The 25,333-nt window shown below is 47.3% G+C and overlaps 1 protein-coding gene across 1 annotated transcript in view; it reads left to right on the top strand.

Annotated features, from left to right (window-relative positions):
* MMP24 (matrix metallopeptidase 24) overlaps positions 1-25,333 on the top strand; it is a 44,172-nt gene that overhangs the window by 9,123 nt on the left and 9,716 nt on the right. Inside the window, exons 2-5 of the mRNA XM_007447812.1 lie at positions 5,001-5,077; positions 11,171-11,319; positions 16,224-16,340; positions 18,015-18,319. Of these exons, the coding sequence (XP_007447874.1) occupies positions 5,001-5,077; positions 11,171-11,319; positions 16,224-16,340; positions 18,015-18,319 (648 nt within the window). The remainder of the gene's footprint in view (positions 1-5,000; positions 5,078-11,170; positions 11,320-16,223; positions 16,341-18,014; positions 18,320-25,333) is intronic.

The following is a 25,333-nucleotide window of genomic DNA, read 5'->3' as shown; positions in this document are numbered from 1 at the left end:
GTTCAGCAGCAAGACTGGGACCTCAGTTCTGTGGGTGGAGGAGGAAGTGGGATTTTGGTGGGACAGGAGTTGGAGGGAACTGCCACAGTGATAAGGCTGATCTCTGAGGAGTCACCAAAGGACACAGTGATTTGGTCCAGCAGTAATGACCAAAGGTGGTGGTCCATGTACTGCTGAAGAGTGTGGGAGAAAAATACAGACAATAACATTGTGAGAACGCTTACTATGTGCCAGGATCTGCTAAATGCTTTACATTCATCTATTAGCTTCTTACTGCTACTGAAACAAATTGCCACAAGCTTTGGGCGGGGGGCCTATAACAATACAAATTTATTTTCTTACAGTTCTGAAATTTATTAGTTCTTATTTAATATTATCTTACAGTCTGAAGTTTGAAATGGGACTAAAGGGACTAAAATCAAGGTGTCAGCAGGGCTACATTATTTCTTGAGGCTGCAGGGGAGAATTCGTACCTTGCCTTTTCCAGCTTCTAGAGGCCGCCCGCATTCCTTGGCTTGTGGCCCCCTTTCGACAGTGGCATTACTCTGACATCTGCTTCTGTCTTGATGTCTCCATCTCTGACTCTGATGTCCTGCCTCCCTCTTATAAGGACCGTTGTGATTACACTGAGCCCACCTGGATGAGCCAGGCTAATCTCCCCACCTGAAGATCCTTAACTTAATCATACCTGTAAAGTCTCCTTTGCCATGTAAGGCAACATAGCAGGTTTCGGGAATTAGGATGTGGACATCTTTGAAGGGCCATAATTTTAGCTAGTACTGAATCTTACTGAACCATCATCTTACTGAATCCTCCTAACAACCCTTCTTTTAATATCCTCTATGTAACGGATGAATAAAAATGATGGCTTAAAGAAGTTAGGTCATTTGTCCAAGGACACTCAGCTGGAAGGAACAGAGTTAAGTAATATTTGGCATGTGGTGGCATCTTAGTCCCAAGTGACTTGTCTTTTCAGATACAACCTCACTCAGCTCCCAGGCGTGTCTGGACTAGAGTCTCACTCTCCGGAGGACACTGAGAACCAGGCAGGGAACCTGAGGTCCTGAGAAACAGATTAGCGTCCTTACAATCTCAGTTTAGGACCTGAGTGCCAGCCAGGGAAACTGAGGCCAAAACCCACTTGTAAGGGCTGGCTGAGGAGACAGGCAGGTGAAGGACCCAGGGATGAGAGCAGAGCTGAGGCACAGAGGGCAGGGGCTAGCTCTTGAGCCAACTTTAATAGAATGCTTTCCTAAATGGCAACATGCTTCCTGTCCTAGCAAATCAGAGGTGATACTGAACACAACATGCCCATTCTTCGTGGCACAGGGTCATCAACTCCCAGCCGTCCTTACTGCGGTGGTTCTCAAACTTTAGTAGGCAACAGAATCACTTTAGGTGCTCTCTTTTCAAAAACGCAGATTCCGGGCTTCCCTGGTGGCGCAGTGGTTGAGAGTCCACCTGCCGATGCAGGGGACACAGGTTCGTGCCCCGGTCCAGGAAGATCCCACATGCCGCGGAGCGGCTGGGCCCGTGAGCCATGGCCGCTGAGCCTGCGCGTCCGGAGCCTGTGCTCCGCAACGGGAGAGGCCACAACAGTGAGAGGCTCGTGTACCGCAAAAAACAAAACAAAACACGCAGATTCCCAGTTCCTAACCTCAGAGGGTCTGATTTTGTAGGTGTAAATTCACGTTTGGGAATACGTACTTTTAACAAGTTCATTGGATGAGGTGATGCTGACAGCCCATGATGCACAAGGACTGCCCAGTGAGAAACACAGCCTCAGTGTTTGGGGCTGCAGTGCAGTGAGGGCTTTAGAGTTGTTTGTCACCTATCAAGAAAATAACAGCCATTATTATTGCTATCTTTTACTGAGCACTCAATACCACGTATTATGTTATTTAATCTTTACAACCACTCCATGGGGCACATGCTAAGAACATTATGCAGATGGAGCTTGATGTGAGCAGTAGCGAGGCTGAATAATTTGCTGAGGGTTGTATAACAAGTAAATGGGAGAGTTAGGATTTGAGCCCAGCACGGTGTGTCTCCAGAGCGTGTACTCTTTACCATACCCTAAATGTCCTCTCAAGCTGCCTCGCTCCTTGCCGTTCTCAACACCTCACTACCATTCATGTCCACCTGCTCAGATAAGGAAACCAGCTCTCCTTCTGAGCCCCATCCTAGGAGGCTATTGACTGAATGCCTAGAGCTTTCCCTAAATGCCTAGTGCAGAATTTAGGGTTGAAATGACCCTTAGAGAATATTCAAGGCAGCCCTATATGGGGATCCCTTTATAATAGTGGTTCTCAACATAGGACAATTTTGCCCACCGTCGAGGGAACTCTTTGGCCAATGGAGACATTTCTGGTTGTCACAGCTGAGGGGGTGGTGCTGTTGGCATCTTGTTGTGGAAGCCAGGGATGCTGCTAAACGTCCTACGATGCACCGGACAGCCCTGCTACAACAGAATTATCTGGCCCAAAATACCAGTAGTGCCGGGATTGAGAAACTCTGTTCTATAGCAAATTTTGACCAGCAATGACTCGTCCTCTCCCTGAGCACTTCAACTTGTTTTATTCAATAAAGCGGTATCTATGCTGGCCCTGTGCTAGGCGTGGGGATACAACAGTGAAGAAGACAAGACTATAGGCCCCGCCCTCGGGCATTGTGTAGTCAAGCAGAGGAGACAAGCAATTCCATTGCAACGCTGTGTGATAAGAATTGTGATAAGGAGAAGCATGGGTACTGACCAGGGATGTAGAAGGAACTCCCGAGTTAAGGGGTCAAGGAAGGCTTCCCCAGAGAAAGAGAGAGGAGCGTGATCTAGACAGAAGGAACTATGTATGTCAGGGTCTGGAAGAATTAGAACACAGAGTGCTAGGTGGGGAGTGGTAAAGGAGGCTGCAGAGGTAGTCCGGGACCATATCATAAAGCCTCTTGGTTTTTTAAAAACCACTTTATTGAGGTATAATTGACGTACAAAAAGCTGCACATATTTACTGCGTACAACGTAATGAGTTTGGAGCTGTCTACACCTGTGAAACCATCACCACAATCTATGCCATATACAAATCCATCCCCTCCAAAAGTTTCCTCCTGCCCTCTTTATTTCTACCATCATCATCATCACCACCACCATCATCATCACCTTGTGCTAAGAACTTAATGTCTGCCCTTTTAGCAAATGTTTTAAGTGTATAATACAGTATCGTTGGCTATGGGCACTATGCTGTACAGTAGCTCTCCAGGACCTATTAATCTCGTGTAACTGAAATTTTGTACCCTTTGACTCATACCTCCGGTTTCCCGCTCCCTCAAATGCTCTTGATGGGAAGACTTTGAAGCTGCCTCAGGGTATTTTCACTTTCTGTTCCCTCTTCCTGGAACTCCCTCGCCTCCTTCAGGTCTCTTGCTCAGACGTGACTTCCTCAGAGACGTCCCCTGACCATTCTCAATAAAAAAGTTGTCCCATCACTCTCCATCTCCTTACCCTACTTTATTTTTCATAGCACTTATTGCAAAATGGTTCGTCCATTAGACTGTAGCTAGAAAGTAAGGAGAGTGTTTTTGTTCGATGTTCTATCCCAGAGCCCAGCCCACAGTGCCTGGACATCGTAGTAGGTCCTCAATAAATACTTATTGAATGAATAGACAGAAACAGATTCGATGTTTAGGAGGTAGAGCCAATAGTTCTTTGGTAAAAGACAATGTGGACCAAGGAGAGTGGGGAGACGTGTGTCATATGAACCTTCTGGTTTGATAACTGGGTGGGGGGTGGTGCCGAAGCCTGGCCTAGGAATCACAGCAGAAGGGTACTGAGCTCACGGTGACCTGAGATAAGGCACAGAAAGGAGTGTGAGCTATAGAAAGTCCTGCGAGGGGAAAGGGATGCCTGTCCAGTGGTCTGACAGTGTGAAATGCCTGGTTTCAGAGACAACTGGGTTTGAATCCTGCTACTTACTAGCTTTGTGGCTCTGGATGATTAATTAACCTTTCTGAACCTCAGTTTCTTCAACTGCAAATTGGGGATCATAATTCCTACCTTGTGGGGTCGTTGCAGTCTAGACTGCCTGGCACAGTGCCAGGTATGTAGTAGGCGGTCTAATAATAGTAGCTATATCCTTGTTACTATAATTAGAATATCTCTGTTAAAAAGCTGTTTATTTGAGTGAGTCAAGATCTATGTCCTGTGATCTCCTGTGCTGGTCTTAGCTTGGCTGTCTGCCAACCAGAATAAATCTCCTTCATCCATAGCCATTTGGCTTTTTGAAGACAGTCATGTCCCCTGCAGTCCTTCCTTCTCCAGCCTAAACATCCCTCATCCTTCCTCGTGGGCTATGGTTCCTATGAATGACTCCCTCACTCTCCTGGCCACTCTCCCTTAGTCATGCTCTAGCTTGTTGCTGTCCCTCTAGAACTGGACTTGGACTTCCCATGCATGTTGAGGTCGATGCCTTGTTCCTGTTACTCACATTGTCACCCTAGATTATGACCTCAACTGCCCAAACTCTTTGATCAAGATCTTTGATTCTTTCTTTCTCATTCCAGCCCATGCTTCCAAATTTAACACCTTCCTGCCTGTCCCTTCTTTGTAGACTTCGCCTCTGGCCTTTCTGACGTTACCTTCAGACCCACTGGATTCCTGACCAAACACCAGATCCTAATCATTCCCCTGCTCCTTCTCCAGGCCTCTACAGTCTGGTTTGGGTTCACAACCAACCAGATGCAAGGCTCCTGAACAGCCCCAGGAGACGCTGTTTTGACGGAGACGCTGTTTTGACGGAGACGCTGTTTTGACCGATCCATCTCTCTCCTCCCCCATGGCCATATCTGTTTTCCAAGAGCAAACGGCAGCACACCAGTTGATCTGCTACTTGCCGCCTCCATTGACACTTCTAATCTCACCACCGCCTCTGCTGTCTGCCGCTCTCTTCCCTCTTCGGGCCACTTTTTTTCTCCTTGTTATTCTCCGCTCTCTCCTTTGCCTGCCACTGCAGCTAAGCGTCTCAGCTTCGGCTACTCGGGAACCAAAATCCCGCCTTCTGGCCAGCGGACCAATCACGCGGTGTTGTCGGTAATCTCTCCATCTTCGGTTCAGCCCAGCTATTTTGGTCCCTGCTCGCACTCTGAGATCTTTCTCACCTTCCTCTGGGTTTACACCTTTTTCAGCACTTAAAGGGTGACAGACATCTTAGAGTTGGTTAACTGAGCTGTAAAGGTTAGAATTCTGACACGGCTGGTGATTGATTAATGGATCCAGGTGTAAAAAGATGAAAGGTAGGTCATTCTGTTTAAAACTGAATGGGGCATTTTTTTTTTTCCTTTAGTGGATTTTATCTTTTTTCAAATGGGACAATGGAGCCTCTTGCCTCATCAGGCAAAGAAGTCAAACCACAAAAGACTGAATTTCAGCAAACGGTTTTTTCAGTCCCTAATAGATACCAAGGATTGTGTTTGGTGCTTTCATGTGTATGACTCATTAAACCTTCCCAAGATGAAATCCCTTCGTTGGTACCCAGACAGTACCTCCTAGACCAACTGTCTGTTCACTCATTCATTCCTTCCTTCACTCACTCATTCATTCAGTGATTATTTATTATGCCAGGCACTGTGCTAAGTACTGTAGCAGATATAAAAATAAATATGACAGTCTCTGCTCCTTGGGAACTCAATCTAGTGGGGAAAACATATCAACCAACAGGTGTGATACACCGTGGTAGTTACGTTTAGAGCAACGTTTAGAGAAGTAAGCACTGCAGGAGTAAAGAGGGTGCCCCCTAGCTCTGCCAGGGAGAGTTAAGGAAGGTTTTCCAAAGGAGGTGACATTTCAGCTAGATTTTGAAGGATGAGTTTGCTAACATGCATAAAGAGAATGGGCTCTGTTGAGAGCAGGAACAGCCTGGAAGTGTGAAAGGGCAGGGAATGTTCTGGACTTGGGACGACTGGAGTGTAGAAGGCTTCCTTCAACATTAGGAGCTTCTGCTCAGAGAAGTCAGAGGATTGCCTGGGTCACAGAGCAGGTGAATGGCAGAGACAGGGTTAAACAGCAGAAGTTGGAACTGTCTGGTCCCTAATGCATAGTCCTTAGCCTCCCACCCTGTAACACACACACACACACACACACACACACACACACACACACACACACTCACGCACAGCCCAGGTCCAGTCTCAATGCCCTATTCCCTGGCTTAGAGCTGTCCTTTGACCAGTTCCTCCCCCTCCCATTTCCCCTCTTAAGGGTCTGCCCCTGAGCTCCCAGTGAACTTGGGAGGGAAGCAGAACCCAGAGAAGGCTGATCCGTTCCAATGTTTGGCCCTGAACTAGACATATGCCTAAGACCTGAGTCCTTAGATCCTAACTCCTGACACTGCTGAGAACTTCGTAATGGATCCTGATTGGCTTTGAGATGCTCCTTGCTTGAGTATCCAAAAAAAGGAGCTGGGTAAACCAGGTTGCCCTTTACAGAGGAGGAGCTACTTTTAATTCCCCAAAGTTTTAGAAGGCTGAAGAGAGTTTATGCCAAAAATTCCCTGTTCCCTATCTCCTACCATACGTAGTAATGAGGGCAGGAGGGAAAAAGATCCTTACATTCCATACTAGCTTGGACGTAGGTGCTCAAAAAATACTCGGTCAGTTGACTGGTTTGTCAGACTTATCTGTCGAAAGTTCCCCAGCCATTTCCCAAATGCTGTAATTCATCCTAATTGGATTTTAAGAGAACTAACTGAGTCCACAGATAGGGAGGAATTGGATTTTAGTTTGTACCACACCTCTTTTTGGAAGGGTTTGAGGCAGTTTACAGAGTGAAGCAATGTTTTTAAGTAAGATTTTTAAGGATGAAACATAACTTGGAGGTTGGAAAGATGAAAAAATAATAGCTACTTCCAGGCATCACCGTGTTCAACACTTATGCTATAAATTTGACTGAAAGATTTCTGGCAGAAAGGCCAAAAATGGAAAACCACTGGGTTACCCAGTGTGCATTTTCTGAAACCAGAAAGGATGCAGAATCTCCTGTAGGGAAACCATTTTCCTCAAGCTAAAGCTTGATAGAAAGTGATTGTGTTTGGTCCCAATAAAGCTGAGCGACAGGGCGAAGACAGCAATTCAAGTCAGCTGTCATCTCTCTGCATGCAGTGTTCCCAGTGCTGTGTGAGAGATGGTCATGCCCATAGGTCACCCTAGAGCAGGTAGACTTGACTGTGACAGATGCACTACCCTCCATAGGACCCACGAGGACTGGCTCTTGGTCCAGGGGGAGGGCAGGATGACTAGATTTCAAAAGGCAGGGAAGGAGTCAAAGACCATGTATTCCACGATGATTTTAAAAAAGGTAACAAAGACACCATCCAAAGGGATAACAAACGAATCACTTTTGAGTGATTATATGTCAGGTACATTTGATCATTTCATCTTAACAGCAATCCTGTGGAGGAAGGTCATTGTTTACATTTTACAAAGAAGGAAACTGAAGCTCAGTTTGTCCAAAGTCACAGCTGGCAAGTGGTGAAGCCGGGATTCCATCTCAGGACTGTGCGCCTCTTTCCCACTATACTGCCCTGTTTATTCAACCCAACAATTCTCCATTGAAGTTTCTGTAAAGGAAGAACGGAATGTGGCATGCTGGCTGGGAGGGGCTGAGGAATACTGTGCAGGAACTTAATGCTTTGATGACATAACTGACCTGGGAATAGAAACTGGAGCTGGATGAATGGACAGGTACCTTGTCAGTTGCCCTATCATGTCCATTTCCAGATGCTTTAAATGAGCTTTTTGGCTGATCCAAGACCACAGTCAAGTCACAAGTGATTCTCTGTAAGTTGCCCACTTTGTGAACAGATAATTAATGGCAAATCATCTCTCCCCACTCCCCTCCTTTCCAGTCCTCTCCACTCATCACCACACTTCTCTCCCGCAAGTTCCAGCCATTTTAAATACCGCTCAGAATGTGCTATGCATCCCAACACCTCCAGGCAATTGCACATTCTGTATCCTTCAAGACTTAGCCCCACCTGGAAGACTCCTCTGAGTTCCCCCTTGTTCCCCATCTCCACCCCTCCATGTGGATAAGGCACCCCACCTTCGTTCTCCCGTGGAACCCTCTACACACCTGATTGTTAGTGCTGTATTTTCATGGCGGGTTTACTTGTTGGTCTGTGAGCTCCTATTCATCGTTGTATCCCCAGAGCCGTGCACAGTGCCCAGCAGGTAGTCAGTGCCCAGTAATGTTTGTTGAATGGAGACAATGATCAGCTACTTTGTCAGGCACTTCCTGGGCACCAGATATAGAGAGATGATTAAAACACAGACCCTTCCCTGGAGGAACTCAGAGCTCAGAGTTTGATACATAAAGTAATGATTAGAGCCCAATATTATAAGAGCTATACCATCTGTAACAGGGGATTTAGGGAGCATAGAAGAGGAAGAAAATAACAGGCTGAGGAGTGAGACAAGTCTTTCAGAGGGAGTAATTTATGGACTGAACCTTAAAATAATGAAAGATTTTTGCCAAACTTAGAAATATGCCAGGCATAGGGACTTCCCTGATGGCGCAGTGGTTAAGAATCTGCCTGCCAATGCAGGGGACAAGGGTGCAAGCCCCGGTCCGGGAAGATCCCACGTGCCACGGAGCAACTAAGCATGTGTGCCACAACAACTGAGCCCGTGCTCTAGAGCCTGAGAGCCACAACTACTGAGCCCGCATGCCACAACTACTGAAGGCCGCGTGCCTAGAGCCCGTGCTCCACAAGAGAAGCCACTGCAATGAGAAGCATGTGCACTGCAATGAAGAGTAGCCCCCGCTTGCCGCAACTAGAGAAAGCCTGTGTGCCTCAATGAAGACCCAACACAGCCATAAATAAATAAATAAAGCATTTCTAAAAACTAAATAAAATGGTTACAATGGTCAATTTTAAAAAAAAAAAAAAAAAAAAAGAAATATGCCAGGCAGATGGGGGAAACATACAAAGGCATGAAAGAGATTCAAAGTTTGGGAAAGTGCAAGAAGTATTGAAATCCTGTGCCAAAATTTATAATGAAAAACAGGCTTTGGATCTCAAACATGAAAGAGGTAAGGTCACTCCCTTGTGGATGTTTTAAGACTTTATTATTCTGACTATTTTGTTTTTGGGTTTTTTTAAAATATTTATTTATTTATGTATTTGGTTGGTTGAGTCTTAGTTGTGGCAGGCAAGCTCCTTAGTTGCGGCTCATGGGCTCCTTAGCTGCAGCAGGCAGGCTCCTTAGTTGTGGCATGCAAACTCTTAGTTGTGACAAGCATGTGGGATCTATTTCCCAGGCCAGGGATTGAACCCAGGCCCCCTGCATTGGGAGTGTGGAGCCTTAACCACTGTACCACCAGGGAAGTCCCATGACTCTTGTTTTTACTCAGTCAGATGGATTTCATCACAAGGCAGTAAAGATGTGATAGCCACCTGGGATGAAATAAATAATAACTTATTTATAGTTTCTGGTCTGCCTCCTTCCCAAAATGGTTTGATTTGACTTGTAACAGATGCATCCACAATAAGACTGTTCATATAGAAACAAGAAACAAAACTATAGATGGGAAGGATATAATACAGCTTCCTAAGATCTTTTTGCTTCATTAGCTTACTTGGTATTCAAGGTAATCCTCTGAGGAAGAGCAGCAGGTCCTGTGTGGTTTAGAGACCAGTGTGTAGGTGTGATCCTTATAGGACATGCTTGCGGATTCCATAGATTTGTGGATATTTCCCCCATTTTCCAATTGGTGCCACAGATATTTCCTGGTGCTGTGATTTCTTCTGATTTCTTCTGTTTCCATCCCTCGTGCTTGTTGGCGGAAATAATCATCTTTCCTTTGCTGTCCTTCAGAGTCATTGTTTGTTTGAGCTTCTTCATCCAAGCTACTTTCAAACTCTCTTGTCCTTTTGAAGTTTTTCTCCTTCTTTAAAAAAATGACTCCAGGGCTTCCCTGGTGGCGCAGTGGTTGAGAGTCTGCCTGCCGATGCAGGGGACACGGGTTCGTGCTCCGGTCCGGGAGGATCCCACATGCCGCGGAGCGGCTGGGCCCGTGCGTGGGCCATAGCCACTGAGCCTGCGCGTCCGGAGCCTGTGCTCCGCAACGGGAGAGGCCACAACAGTGAGAGGCCCGCGTACCGCAAAAAATAATAATAATAATAAAAATAAATAAATAAAAATAAATTAAAAAATGACTCCATGCATAAAACTTAGAAAAGCACAGAAAAAAGTCCCCCAAGATACTATAACAAAGGATATTCAAATTAATTCTTTTTTTTACTGAAAGAAATTTTGACATTATTTTAGACTTCCAGAAAAGTTTTCAAGAATAGGACAAAGAATTCCTGAATACGTTTCACCCACATTCCCCAACTCCTAACATTTTACTACATTTGGGGTTTTTTTCTCCCTCTCTCTCCTCTTCCTCTTTCTCTCTATTTTTTCCCTGATTCTGTTGAAGAAAAAGTTGCAGACATTGTGCACCGTTATGTAAGCTGAAATACTTCAGCATGTATTCCCTAAAAACAAAGAATTCTCTTACATAACCATACTATTATGTTATGTGCGCCCTTCTAGGCTTTTTTCTGTGCATATATTTGTGTACTCATATTTAAATTAAATAATACATTGTTTTGCTTATTTTGTTTATATTTATTTATAATGGCTTGCTCTTTTGGAGGGATTAGCAATAAAGACCGCAGATAATCTCATGCCTATTAATATTCTACAACATGATTCTTCAGCAGATTCTGCCTTTGGACACAGTGAGTTTCTGGGTGGCACAGCATTTTATCAGGCCAGTCTGCTTCCGAGAATTAACTGTTCTGGTGCTTTTGCATGTCTAGTCATATATCAGTGGAAAACACATACATGGTAAAGAGGCAGGGTACTGGACAGCCTGGAATGCAATTTAATCTTTATTCTGCAGCCAGTAGAGATCCAGTGAAAGTTTTATAGCAGAAGAGTCAGCCAACAAGAGCTGGGCTTTCTGGAGGTTAATTTGACAGTGTCTGCAAGAGGGAATGAAGGAGGCAGGAATCAGAGGCTGAGTCCATAAGTCCCTCCGGTAAAACGATCCCTGGTTTCAAGGGCAAATCTCTGCCCAGGTAGAACAGAGCCTTCTCTCGCATAATGCATCCTTTTCTTTTCACATGTCTTTCAGAACTGGTTAAAGTCATACGGCTATCTGCTGCCCTATGACTCACGGGCATCTGCGTTGCACTCAGGGAAGGCCTTACAGTCAGCAGTCGCCACTATGCAGCAGTTTTACGGGATCCCAGTCACCGGTGTGTTGGATCAGACAACAATCGAGTAAGATTTGCATAGGACATTGTGCCTTTGAACTTACCAGACTTACATTTGGGTTCACATTTGTCATGGCCTCATCTATATACCATGCCCATCCTACCTTCCTATCTTTTACCCCTGCAGTGTCATCCTGGGAGGGAGTACCCCGAGGTGCCCTTTCCTATGTGAGCTGGGGATGTGCTCTGCCGTAAACTTGCTGTGTGACCTTGGACAAGACTCTTAACCCTTCTGGGCCTCAGTTTCCTTATCAGCACAATAAGGGGTTTGGTTATAGATGGTCTTAAATCTCCTCTGACACTAATAACTTGTGGGTCTGTGAGTCACCCCTCTGGCCTTCCTGAGATGTACACATCTCACTTGATAGAGAGACTCTAGAATAATAACGAGTTGGCAAGTCTTATTCCACTATTCCCATTTATCAAGTATTTGCTGAATGCCTGCGTGTGCCAGGCACTGGGCTTGGTCCTTTGATCCCTGTCCTCCAGAGGCTCCCCATTTAGTGAAAAACACCATCATCTAGCTACACTGGTCTAGAACTCAGAAGGAAACACTGAGGTTCAGGGAGATACTTAGGAGGTAATGACAAGTAAGCCAAGCTACAGGGATGGTTTTTATACTCAGGGAGAGGATAAAGAGGAGGGAGAGAAGAGTACTGGGGATGGAGCTCACAAAACAAGCCGAGAGGGCTTCCCTGGTGGCGCAGTGGTTGAGAGTCCGCCTGCCGATGCAGGGGACACGGGTTCGTGCCCCGGTCCGGGAAGATCCCACCTGCCACGGAGCGGCTGGGCCCGTGAGCCATGGCCACTGAGCCTGCGCGTCCGGAGCCTGTGCTCCGCAACGGGAGAGGCCGCGACAACGAGAGGCCAGCGTACCGCAAAAAAAAAAAAAAAAAAAAAAGCCGAGAAGGAGCAGCCTGAGAGGTGAAGGAAGCCCAGGACAAGGATGCCATGGCCGTGAAGGGGGATGGTCAGCAGGGTCGGCTGCCATGGTGGTCAAACAGGAGACTGAAAGGTGTCTGCTGAGTTTAGTAACAAAGAGGCTGGCCATTGAAACCTCCCTAGAGTGGTGGCAGGAAAGTAAGATTGCGGTGGGGAGAAGGGGAGGTGAGGAGTGGAGATGACAAAGGTAGGGACAACTTTCAAGAAGCTGATCAGTGGGAGTTTCCTGGTGGCCTAGTGGTTAGGATTCTGGGCATCCACTGCCATGGCCGGGGTTCAATCCCTGGTCGGAGCTAGAGAGGGATGAATTTTTGTTTGTTTAAGATGGGAGAGAGTTGAGTATTATATATATATTTAAGGAATAGCCATGAAAGGTATTAAAGCTGTTTAAGAAAAGCCATAGCTGCCACGAAGGCACGACCAAGAGCTGGAGTGAGTTTCCCAAGCAGTGGGGGAGGGGCAAGAGCCCAAGCTCAGGTGGAAAGGAGTGGGGCTGGGGGAGGATGCAGGGAAGTCAGTGGGTTGAGAACAGGAAATCTAGCCAATTGTGGATCCAGGATCAATCCATCCCTTGGGTGAGTCACTCCTTGAGATAAGCATCTCTCTGGGCCTCATCTTGTTCATTTACACGGGGGTGGGTGGGGGAAGTGTTGGATTTTTGACTCTTAAATTCTAGATTCCATTATTCTAAGCTTTTAAAATTTAGTGAGTCTGGGTTTTTTGTTTTGTTTTGTTTTGTTTTTTGGCTGTGTCGGGTCTTAGTTGCGGCATACGGGATTTTTCGTTGTGGTGCACGGGCTCAGTAGTTGTGGTGTGTGGGCTTAGTTGCCTCACGACAGTTGGGGTCTTAGTTCCCCGACCAGGGATTGAACCCACGTCCCCTGCATTGGAAGGCAGATTCTTTTTTTTTAATTTATTAATTTATTTTTTGGCTGCATTGGGTTTTCGTTGTTGCTGTGCGCGGGCTTTTCTCTAGTTGTGGCGAGCGGGGGCTACTCTTCGTTGTGGTGTGTGGGCTTCTCATTGTGGTGGCTTCTCTTGTTGTGGAGCACGGGCTCTAGGCACACGGGCTTCGGTAGTTGTGGAACACAGGCTCAGTAGCTGTGGCTCGCGGGCTCTAGAGCACAGGCTCAGTAGTTGTGGCGCCCGGGCTTAGTTGCTCCACGGCATGTGGGATCTTCCCGGACCAAGGCTCGAATCCGTGTCCCCTGCATTGGCAGGCAGATTCTTAACCACTGTGCCACCAGGGAAGTCTGAGTCTGCGGTTTTATGATACTAAAATTCTGTATGAACATTTTCTATTCCTCAGATTCTCTGACTGTGAGATTGTGAAATTCTGAGATAATACATTTGACCGCTCCTATGATGTTGTGAGTACAGTGGACTCCTTGGCCCTGTGGCCTCACGAGCCAGCTGGTCAAAGAGAGCCTGACCGCCTTTCAAAGCGGAGGTTATTTTGAGGGCTTTGTGCAGGGCTCATGGCAGCGCATCCCAGGGCAGGGGCACTGGTGTGTCTGCTGAGGCACCACCTGGCCTTGGGTTTCACTCTGTTCCAGAAGCCGCAGGCCTGTTGGACAGGCTTCAGAGAGTGGCAGGTGGCAGGGAAAGATCTGAGGGAGGAAGATGGCATTTCCCACTTGCCGCTCTGCCCCCAGCTCTTTGTAGGAAGGCGGGGGAAATGCTGTTTTGGAGGCTTGGGAAGGAGGAATGTGCTCGCACTTAATCCCAGACCTGATGCGGAGGGTGTTTGTGGGTAGAACTTGGAGGCCTTAGTTTTGGCTCCAGCTCTGTGACCTTGGGCAATCGCTGCCTCTCTCTGGGACTGTTTCCTCCCTGGGGGCCTTTCCAGGTCTAGTTCAGCCTCCTGGAGGTGCCTCCTGGGTCTCTTCCCAGGGACTGTCAGTGAAAGGAAGCTAGATTAGCACTTTAAAATATTATTTTTGAGTGCCTACCTTAGGAAATGTCACACATTATTCACTCCTTCATTCATTCAACAAACATAGTTCCTCTAACCCAAACTTGTGCTAAGCACAGAAAAGAAAAATAAAAAAGAAAAGCCCCAGCTTTTGTTTCTCAAATTGCATTAATTAATAGTTCATTCTTGCATTCAACGAAGTCCCAGTCCTGCCTCACAGTTTGCTATAGTTTGCAAGTTACTTGATTTATCTCTGGACCTTTTCCCTCATCTGTAAAATTGGGATCAATCATTTCTGATTACCCCACAGAGCTGTTTTGAGAATCAAATTTATTTTTTTTAAAAAGGAAGTGAACACTGTGAAAATGATAAACATTTATACCCATGCATGTTATTGTTATTATTTTGTCTTTTGTTATTGATTTCCGAGTGTGGACATTCTAGGTGATGTAAAGCATACAAAATGAGTAAGACCTGGTTAAGTCCCTCAAGTCCCTTAATATTTGGTTAAAATAGTCTCTGTCTCCTTTTCTCTCTATTGCCAAAGGCAACTGCTTTCAACAACTGCAAATAAGGCCAGACTGATTTTCCCCCAGCGATCTCAATCTATAGTTCAGTGAGTTGGTCATTAGGGCAGCACAGAGACATGAAATGCAAGGATGGCCCTTCCAATCAGCCATGATCTTTTAAATCTCCTATCCTGGCCCCTCTTTTATATCCCCAATGAAGTCCCAGGCTCACTGTTCCCTAATGCAACTTAACCTGACAGCAAACAGTTATCAGGATTTACTTAGTTCCAAGCACAGGGCTAGCTTCTAAGGACACGATGATGAATACAAAACAGTTCCTGTCCTCAAAGAATTTACTATTTACTAGAGACAACAGACTAATAGATTTCAAATCACAATACAGTGTAGTCAAGTGCTGCGGATAATTACACTCCAAGTCCTACAGTTGTTCAGCCACTTTTTGAACACCTGGAGTGAAAGAGACTTTACTGTCTTCCAAGCTATGCCTTTCTACCATGGGATAGGTCTCATTCATTCATTCAACAAATCATTCGTGAACACCTTCTGAGTCAGGCACTGTGCCGGCACTGGGGATACAGGCAAGATTCCTGTCTTTATGGAGTTAGAACCTGGTAAGAGAGACAAAGAATAAACAAAAAGCTAAGATATGATGTAATTTCAGGCAATGATAAAGGATATAAAGAAAAATTAAGCAGGATAAACAGATAGAGGTGGGATGGGGAGGGGGAAATTATTTTAGAGAGGGTGGCAGGGAAGTCCTCTTGGAAAGGGTGACATTGAGCAGAGACCTTCATGAAGTAAGGGAACAAACCGTGTGAAGATGGGCATGGCAAGCAGAGGACACAGCAAATGCAAAACCCTGAGCTGAATGATCTTAGCATGTTCAAGGCACAGCAGGGAGGCCACTGGAGCTGGAGCAGAGTGCCTGTGGGGAAGCAGGGGGTGCCGGTGTCATCACACGTAGGTGGGGGTTAGATCGCAGATCACGCAGGGGCTGTGGGCCAACGTGAGGAGTTTGAGTTTTATTCCAGGTGATTGGGGAGATCATTGGGAGGTTTTAAAGCAGGGAGTGATGTGATCTAATTTTATTTACAGAGCATTTCCGCGTGCATTCCCTCCTTGGAGGCTCCCCACAAGCTAAGACCAGCGAGAACTAGAATTCTCACGTTGCTGATGAGGAAACTGAGGCTCACATTGACTCAGTCGCTTGCCTGGGCTCCTATGATTAGTGACGGAGCTGGAACTAGCAAGCCCGTGTCTTCTGACTCCCAGTCTCTTATGCAGCAGCGCTCCTTCATATTCAGTTAGGAGTGAATAAAGTGATGAATCGAGCAGTCGATCGTGTTCCTTTCGGGGACCCCATCAGAGCCAGGGGCCCAGAGTCTGGGTTGAGGGTGCATGTTGCCGTTCAGCCTGGGACCAGGGAGCTGCAGTGCCTTCCTAGAGTGTCCAGGGACCACAGTGCTGGTGTGTGTGTGTGTGTGTGTGTGTGTGTGTGTGTGTGTGTGTCCTCTCTCTGCCCAGGTGGATGAAGAAACCCCGATGTGGCGTCCCTGATCACCCGCACTTGAGCCGAAGGCGGAGAAACAAGCGCTACGCCCTGACGGGACAGAAGTGGCGGCAGAAGCACATCACCTACAGGTGCCTCAACTCCCTGTCCTCCTCCTTGGCTTTGGCTCCACCCTCACTCTGATTTTTCCTGGCCTGAGTTTCTGAGGCTCACACTGTAGGTGGGTCCGTGATCAGGGCCAGGCTCTGAGACCCCATGACTTTGTTCTTGTAGCGTCCAGAGGATGCTACGTCTCCAGCTTCAGGATTGTTTGGTCCTTTAGGGGCTCATGAGTTGTGCTCTGTTCAGATTCCTAGAGTTTTTAGTTACGGGAAGTGGGGTATGTTCGGTAACTTTCACCTGGGATAAAGAACCATGGCTGAACACATCCTCCCTACCGCTGCTTGCCAAACCCCACTCCCTCTGATCTGGATCCCTTCCCCACTTAGCCTGATTGATGGACTTCAGCTGAGATTCCCAGCACAGAGTTCCAGTTGTTTCTTAAGGAGCATAAAGAGCTGGGAACTGAATTGCAACAGTTGTCGTCCCTTGACTATCTGGGAAAAGCAGGATCAGGCTCCAAGTCAGCCCAGTGACCAAGGGCAGGGATGATGGAACCCATCACAGCAGACAGAGACATCAGGATTCAGATGGGGTGGGGTCAGGGCCAGGCATAGGGCAGGCTCAGCTGGGCCCTGTTTGGCAGCTCTCAAGTCTCTGATTCCATCTCAGGTGGATCCCTGGGTTCAGGAGTATGATCTGAGACAGAGATCCTTTGGGTTGAGCTAAGGACTCTCCTGCTCACAAGCTGTAGAGACCAGAACAGGATTTTTTCAGAAATCTGACAAGAGGAGGAAACTTAAGAAGAATCTGGGTTAGTAACTGCATAGACTTAGAGTCTCCTCAAGAGTAGAGTTAGAAGTGGCTTCTAACCCAATTCTCACCTTAACTTCTATCACGCAACCTCTCTGGGCTTCAGTTTCCTTACCTGTAGAATGGGTGAATAGTCTTTGCCCCAGGTGTTCATGGAGCAGAGCAGCCAGAAGTGGTGATGCTCCATTGTGGAGAACCATGCAATATGGATACAGTAACCTTACGTAGTTAAACCTATAACTGATTTAATCACATGCCACCCTATACCAGCTTCTGTGTAGACAAACAGTAGTAGGTGGTGCCAAAGATTTTTTTTACAGGATATTTGACTTAAACTCTCCACTGTTTAAGTGGGGTTTTTAAAAAATATTTATTTATTTAATTTATTTATTTGGTTGTGCTGGGTCTTAGCTGCAGCTCACGGGCTCCTTAGTTGCAGCAGGCAGACTCCTTAGTTGTGGCATGTGAACTCTTAGTTGCAACATGTGAGATCTAGTTCCCTGACCAGGGATCAAACCCGGGCACCCTGCATTGGAAGCATGGAGTCTTAACCACTGCACCACCAGGAAAGTCCCTGTTTAAGTGTTTTTATAAATTTTATAAATGTACATTTTTATGTATTGGGAGAAAAACTTAAAATTTAGGAAATGCCATGCACAACTTAATCTTTTTTCTACAAATCCAACACAAGCTTTTTCAGAGATCAAGTATAAAAACACTAAGTAAAAAGGCAGGGGTGGGGACCCAGAGCCCTGCCCACCCAACCTCTTCATCAACCCCTGAGGTACCTCAGCAGAATTCTAGGCCCACATGGCCTCTGGTGTTCCTTTTAGCTCTGCTGGTCTCTGATTCTTGGTCTCTTCCTCCCTATCAATCCTCCCCTCTCTCACCAGCATTCACAACTACACCCCAAAGGTGGGTGAGTTAGACACGCGGAAAGCTATTCGCCAGGCTTTCGATGTGTGGCAGAAGGTGACCCCGCTGACCTTTGAAGAGGTGCCCTATCATGAAATCAAAAGTGACCGGAAGGAGGCCGACATCATGATCTTCTTTGCTTCTGGCTTCCATGGCGACAGCTCCCCGTTTGATGGCGAAGGGGGATTCCTGGCTCATGCCTACTTCCCTGGCCCAGGGATTGGTGGAGACACTCACTTTGATTCAGACGAGCCATGGACATTAGGAAATGCCAACCATGATGGTAAGGTCATGAGGGGACAGGGGGTTACTTGGCTGTCAGGGAAAGAAGCCCCGAGGAAGAGCTTGGAGGATACCACAGTTGAGTTTCCTGGTTTCTAGAGCTTCTTGTCCAAGAACTAAGACCCTAAGAGGGTGGGAACTGTGGTCTCTGATAATATTCAACAGTTGATCCCTCAGGGCCAGGGTCAGGGAGATGGGTCAGATCACTTAGTAAATGGTCTAATTGGACTGAGTTAGGAGGAAAGTCTAGGCCATGAATAAGACGATAAAGTAATGGATCAGAGGCTGGAGGAAAAGGTTAAAAGGCTTAAAGCTGAAAGTGGTAGGCTCTGGCCTGACTGATGAGGGCTTCAAAGGCCATGCTGTAGGAAAACATGACAGACTCTCTCCCTTATGTCAACCTCACAAGTGAATAATAGGCCCCGTAATTACTCTAGCATCCTCTCTACAGTAATTGTAACAATACTCCTCAGGTTGCAAGAGTTCCTCATCAGTACTTACTTGCAAGGCAACTGCTTAGTAAGCAGGCAACTGCACATCATTATGCCCTTTTTTAAGATGAAGAGTTTGAGGCTCAGATGGCATAGCTGGTAGGCAGCAGTGCCAGGGCTCAGACTATAGTTCAACCACTGGCCATGTGACGAGGGGCGCATCATTCACCCTCAGTCTCCTCATCTGTCAGATGAGGGGCTGGATTAGGTGACTTCTAAAGTCCCTTCCGACTCTAATGGGACATGATGCACGTGTTTGAACATTTAAAAAAGACACAGTCTCTGCCCTTTGGAAGTCCAGAGTCGAGTCGGGGAGACAGATGTATACATAAGTCACCCTGTCACAAGGCAGACTGTACTGAAGGACGCAGCAGAAGTACCAAGAAAATGCAGTAGGACTCTGGAGGAAAGAGGGACAGAGGACTCAATTCAATTCTATTTTAGATTATAATAGATTAGAATTAGTATGTTAATATTCTAAGGCCCATGTCAAGTGTTTTCCACATACTGTATAATATGTTATTATCATCCCCATTTTACAGATAGGTAAACTGAGGTGTAGAGAAACAGTAAGTAACCTACTAAGGTCCCACAGTTGGCGAATGGGGAAATACATTTTCGAACCCGGACATGACGATTCCAGAGCCCATACTCTTTGCTACCATGCTGTTTCCATGGCTCTCCAACTGCAGGGCACACCAGAATCACCTAGAAACCTTTTTTAAGAATTCAGATTCCAGGCTCCAGGCCCCTAACCTCTTGCTATTCTGATTCCCTGGTTCTGGGTTCAGGCCTGGGAATCTGCACATGGTCTCATAAATTCCCCAAGTGCTTCTGAGGCAGGCGTCCATTACCTTGAGAAACACTGTCTTAATCCCCAGAGTTTCCCTAACTTGCCTGATCATAAGAATCAACCAGGTTCTTGTTATAAACATGGATTCCCAGGCCCTTCCCCTGGAAATTCCAATTCTTAAGCTTAGGCAAGTTGGGGAAACACTAGGCCTTCTTTTTCCTTGGCGATGCTTCAGGCTGAGAGCAGACTTTAAAGGCCCTTTTCCTCAGAAGCTGTATCTGCCGTCTGTAGGTGGGGACTGCCTCCTTAAAAGCATTTCATATCATTGCATGGATCAGGGATCACGACTCTTGTCCTGTCTGTCAAAGGGTGGTTCAGGAGGTGATGTGGCCAAGGCTCAGCCTAGGCAAAGTTATGAAACTGCTACATTTCTCTTTGTCCCCCACCCTCTTCTTTGGTCTTCTTTCCTATCCATCTCCATTTCCTCAGCCCAGGAATCCTTTCCCTTATGTCTTAGATGTGTTTCCTGGCTTTCTGAACACCTATTCTTTATCTTGTTCTTATTCTTGGATCAGTGTCAACCAACGGTGGTCTGTGCTGATAAAGTGTGACGAGAGGAGAACTAACATTTTTGAGCCACTGTTATGTGCCAGGCACTGTTAGCTGATAATAGTCATAGCCCTGATAGAGATACATGAATTATTAAGGACATTCCTCCTCTACCCTGCCTTTCCCAGCTCTGGGTGTGCACTCCCACAACTGCTCCTTGCTGGTGGAGACCTTGGACTAGTCTCAAAATCCTGAGAACTTCTGGTGGTGTGTGTGGGAAGGAGCTGGGACCTGTGGATGGGCTCCATCCCAGCACCCTCTCATCTGTCCCACCCCATCCTGACGAATGACCAAGAATTCGGATAGAAATTCCAAGATAGCTAATGTCTTCTTTGGACAAGAGTCAGGACTTTAGAAAAAAAAAAAAAAGAAAAAGAAAAAAAAGAGTCAGGACTTTGCTCTGGAAAACCAAGCAGAACTATCCAGTTGCAGCTCATAACCCCAGCAATAGACTGCTAGGAACCGGAGGGCAGCCATTGCCATAGGACGGCCTTTGGAAGGAGAGGAAAGGAACCAAGATTGATTGAGCACCTATATGTTATCTAGTTTAGTTTCCACATAAACTCAGCGAGGGCGTGAGCGCAGCCTCCCGGGAATTTTTTGTTTATTAGCTTTCTTCTCTATTCTAAATTTCCATTACAGAAAATTTTAAACTTACCAAGTAGGGAGAATGATAATGTGAACGCCCCAAGGCACCCATCACCCTGCTTCAGCAGTTATCAACATTATGTCAGTGCTGTTTCATCTACCCTCCCCGACCCCCTTTATTTTTTGGTGATGTATTTTAAGGAAAATCTCAGGTCTCACCTCTAAATACTCTAGTACATACCTCTAACAGATTATCTTTAACACAACCACAAAATCATGACCAACCCGACAAAATTAGCAATAATTTCTTAAAATCTAATACCCAGTGTTCATTTTCCCAAATTACCTCAAAAATGTCTTTAACGGTTGTCTGCTTGCATCAGGATCCAAAGAGCATCCACACATCATTTGTCTCTTAAGACCCTTTTTGTTTACAGCCATCACCTTGCTTCTCTTTTCTCCCTGTATTTGTTGAAGAAATTAGTTATCTATTTTATATATAGCAGTGTGTGTATGTCGATCCCAATCGTCCAATTTGTCCCTCGCCCCTCCTTACCACATGGTAACCATAAGTTTATTTTCTACATCTGTAACTATGTCTGTTTTGTAGATAAGTTCATTTGTACCCTTTTTTTAGATTCCACATACAAGCAGTATCATATGATATTTGTCTTTCTCTGTCTGACTTAGGTTCACTTTTACCATGTCTCTCTTCCCCATGTAGCCTGAGTAGATCTACAGGCCTGACTGGATTGACTTTTTTGGCGAGGATGCTTCCCAGGTGGTGCTGGTCCCCCCTGTTGCATCACGTTAGGAAGCACATGTGACACAGGCCGTCCCACTCTTAGTGACGTGAAGTTTGAGCAGTTGCTTCAGGTGTGTCAGCCTGAGCCAACCACTATAAAATTCCCGCGGGGGACTTTATTTTAAAAAGGTTGCCTAAGCCCTAAGCGCAAACTCCTGAATCAGAATCCCCTCCACCTGTGTGTTGAAAAGGCTCTCCTGGAGAACCACTAGAATGTAAAGGGGATTCTGATTCTCCACCTCTTTGGAGTCTGTGCGAAGCGCGATCTGGCCCACCACACCTTTAAGCTGATTTGGGGGAGTCTCCCAGGCACCCTGTGTCCTCATTCCTTTCCAATGGGTCAAGCAGTGAAATCAGCAGAATTCACTAAGCTCTGCTGGGGAGGGAGCCCAGCCCTGGAGAAGGTGACAAGACGGGAAGCGTCATGGGGACCAGCCCTTCACAGGGGACAGTCCTTCCGCAGTTACTACAGTGGTTCCTCCCCACCCTGCAGCTAGACTGGGCAGGGTGGTGAGGAAAGGAAGGTTCTGAGTGGTTGAGACGTTCACACAGTAAGCGGCAGAAGAATAAAGAAGAAAGCCAACAAACAAAAATTCCCCGGGAGGCTGCATCACACCCTCGCTGAGTTTATGTGGAAATTAAACGAGATAATGTATAGGTGCTCAATCAATCTTTGTTCCTTTGCTGTCCTTCCAAAAACCATCCTAGGGCAATGGATGCGTCCCAGTTCCTAGCGGTCTATTGCTGGGGTTATGAACTGCGTATGGATAGTTCATGCTTGGTTTTCCAGAGCAAAGTCCTGACTCTCATCCAAAGAAGACATTACTTGTGTCGAACCCAGGACTCTGAATTTTTAACAATCACCCCAGTTGGTTCTGCTGCAGATGGTCCAAAGACAACACCTGGAAAAATACTGAACATTTGGCACTGTTCCATCCTGGCTTGTCCAACACAGAGCTTTCCCTCAAGGAGCTCATAGTCCTGGGGCAGAAGACAGTGTGTGCTCCTGGCTATGATGTAGGGTGGAAAGTGGTCAGGGCCATAAAGATGGTACAGATACACTGCTGGGAGAGTGTATAGGAGGAAGCAGTCATTGCTGGTTAGGGAAATCAAGGAAGGCTCCCTGGAGGATGTGGCATTCAGCTGAACTTTGAAGAAGTAAGGTTATTCCAGGTAGAGGGGACAGCATTGGCAAAAGAATAGAGGCAAAAGGAAATGTTGTAACCTTTGGGAGGGTTTCAGGAGTCAGTGAGATGGGACTCACCAAAGATGGAGGTCCCAAGAGAAGGAAATGAAGCAGAGACAAGATACACTGGAGTAGCCAAGTAGACTGTTGGGTACTTGCTAAGAAGGCCAAGGACTTGAGTTCCCAGCTCAAGGGAACTCTCCCTGTTGAGGATGCTGGTCCTTCATACATAGCTTAACTTGAACTTGCTAATTAATCGTGATAGTTCTGTGCCGGGAGGTGGTGTGAGTGCTTTCTGTACCTTGCCTCATTAATCTTCACCCCATTCTTATGACGAAGGTACCATTAATCCCTTTATTTTACAGAGGAAGAGATTTAAAATGTCACACTGCTAGGACATGGCAGAGCCGGGAGTCATGGCAGTCAGACCCCCCAGGGACTACACTTCTGACCACTCTGCTTCTCTGCCTTTCACCCTCTTGGGTGGTGAAGCCCTTACCAGCCTCCTGCCCATTAAGCATGTGTGTCTTCTCCATCCCTCTGCTTTTTCTGGAGTTCTCCTGCCCCTCCCCACTCTCCTTCCATCTCCCCAGAGCAGCCCCCACTTAACAGGTCTCTTGGGTTTCTGTGCAGTAGGATGCCAGCTCCCCAGCTCTCCTCTGCCTTTTGGTCCCTGGAACAAACCCACAGACCCCTTTCCTTCAAGGGCTTACTCCTGTTCTCTGCAGAGACACAGCACAGAGGCTTACAGAGTAATAGACACGGGCTGAGGACAAAGGTTTAGAGTCTAGCCAGGCGCTCAGAGCCCTGCTCCCTGGTTCTCAGCTGAAATCCCTGTGGATGCTCCCTGAGGAAGAGCCTAGTCAGGAGACAGAGGCCCAAACAGCTTGTCCCGGGTCACAGAACGGGCCAGGAGCAGAGCCAGGACCGGACCCCAGGAAGCAGGGCTGCCTTCCATTGGCGCTAGCAGCCACCTTTGTTTGGGATGGAGCTCAGAGATGAGCTCACCCTTTCCCGCTGCCAGAGGGGCCAGGACCTGAGGAAGGAACTGGGGGCGGCCTGGCCTCCTCATGCCAGCTTGCGCTGCCCCAGCAGAAGGCCAGCCCCAGGCTCTTGGCCAAATTTCCTCTGATCTTACCCTTCGCTGAAGGTACTGGTGGTGTCTGCGGAGCGGCCGGCATGCACGTGTGTGACTGAGTCTGCCCCATAGGGCTATTCTCTCTTCCCAAGACCTTAGCCAGGAAGGCCAGACACAATCCCCAGACTCATCTGACCCTTGTGGGGCTCTCAGCCGGGCTGGGGCAGAGCAGCTTGGCCAGTGCCACTGGGGCCAGAGTGAGCACTAGGACTCCTGACCACCTCCTGGGCTCTTGGCAGCCGCCCCTGCACTTCAAGGTGGCAGGACTGGACTGTAACATGCATTAGGGCTGGGCAACAGAGGCAGGGCTCAAGGGACATTCAAGTGCCACAGGTCAAGGCAAGCAGGAGTCTATAACTGGACATGACATGGGTCAGGACTGTTGATTCGACGGCCTGCTCAACTCCCTGCCCCTTGCATTTCTTCCCCAAAGCCAGGGCTGCTTAATCCCCTCAAAGTCAGACCTTGCCCTGTCCCAGGCCTGACCCAGAAGTTCAGGGGAGTTGGCTTTAAGAGGATCTGGTTGCTGGGACCCCAAGTGCCTCGTGCTTCCTTTCTGGTCAACGGGCTTGTTCCAGGGACCAAGCTCCTGTCTGATGCATGGTGACAACAGCTGCCATGCAGCATCATGCCCTTTACACATCTTATCCTATCCAGTCCTCACACAACCCTCTGAAGTAGGTATGACCTCCGCGTTGTACAAATAAGGAAATTGGGGCTCAGAGGGTAGACCTTCTGACCGAATTCACAAAGCTCACTGGGGTAGAGCTGGAAATGAATGAGACCTGTCCTATTCAGGGGCCCAGGCTCACGACCACTCTGCTGTGTTGCTGCCTCAGCTTCACCCTCGGGATCCCGTGTCCCACTTTCAGTACCTGGACCTTTCGTTTTCACTCGCATTTGAATCCCTGTGTTGATCTTGGCCATAGTTCAGTCCTTTGAAGACTGAGAGCTGCTGCACGACCAAGGCTCCGCCTGCCCCTGGGTCTCTGAAGATGACCGCCAGCCTGCCGCCCCCAGGACTCCCCTCTGCCCGTCGCACCCCCTCTGCCTTAGCTCAGGCTCTTTTCATCTCTCACCGGAACCCTCATACTGGCTTCCAGACCAACCCCACTGATCCCCCTGCCTCTGGTCTCATCGCCCCCTAATCCTTCCTCCAACTGCAGCCACAGTGATTTCATCATGTCACCACCGGCCCCTCCACCCCCGACACCAACCTGCTTAAACCCCCCACTGGCCAAGAAGCCAATCCAAATTCCTTTGCATGGCATGGCATCACAAGCCCTGCTTGCCAGCCTGGCTGACCTCATCTCCCTCCGGCCCTCCCCTCCTGCTCTGTTCCGGAGCCAAGTGGAATGAAACTGCTTGTCCCTGGACGTTGTTCATAGCATTCTCTCAGCCAGGA

Source organism: Lipotes vexillifer, unplaced genomic scaffold (assembly GCF_000442215.2).
Source record: "Lipotes vexillifer unplaced genomic scaffold, Lipotes_vexillifer_v1.1 scaffold397, whole genome shotgun sequence".
Taxonomy (NCBI): domain Eukaryota; kingdom Metazoa; phylum Chordata; class Mammalia; order Artiodactyla; family Lipotidae; genus Lipotes; species Lipotes vexillifer.
Note: the sequence above shows the minus strand (reverse complement) of the source record. Positions and strands in the feature narration are given on the sequence as shown.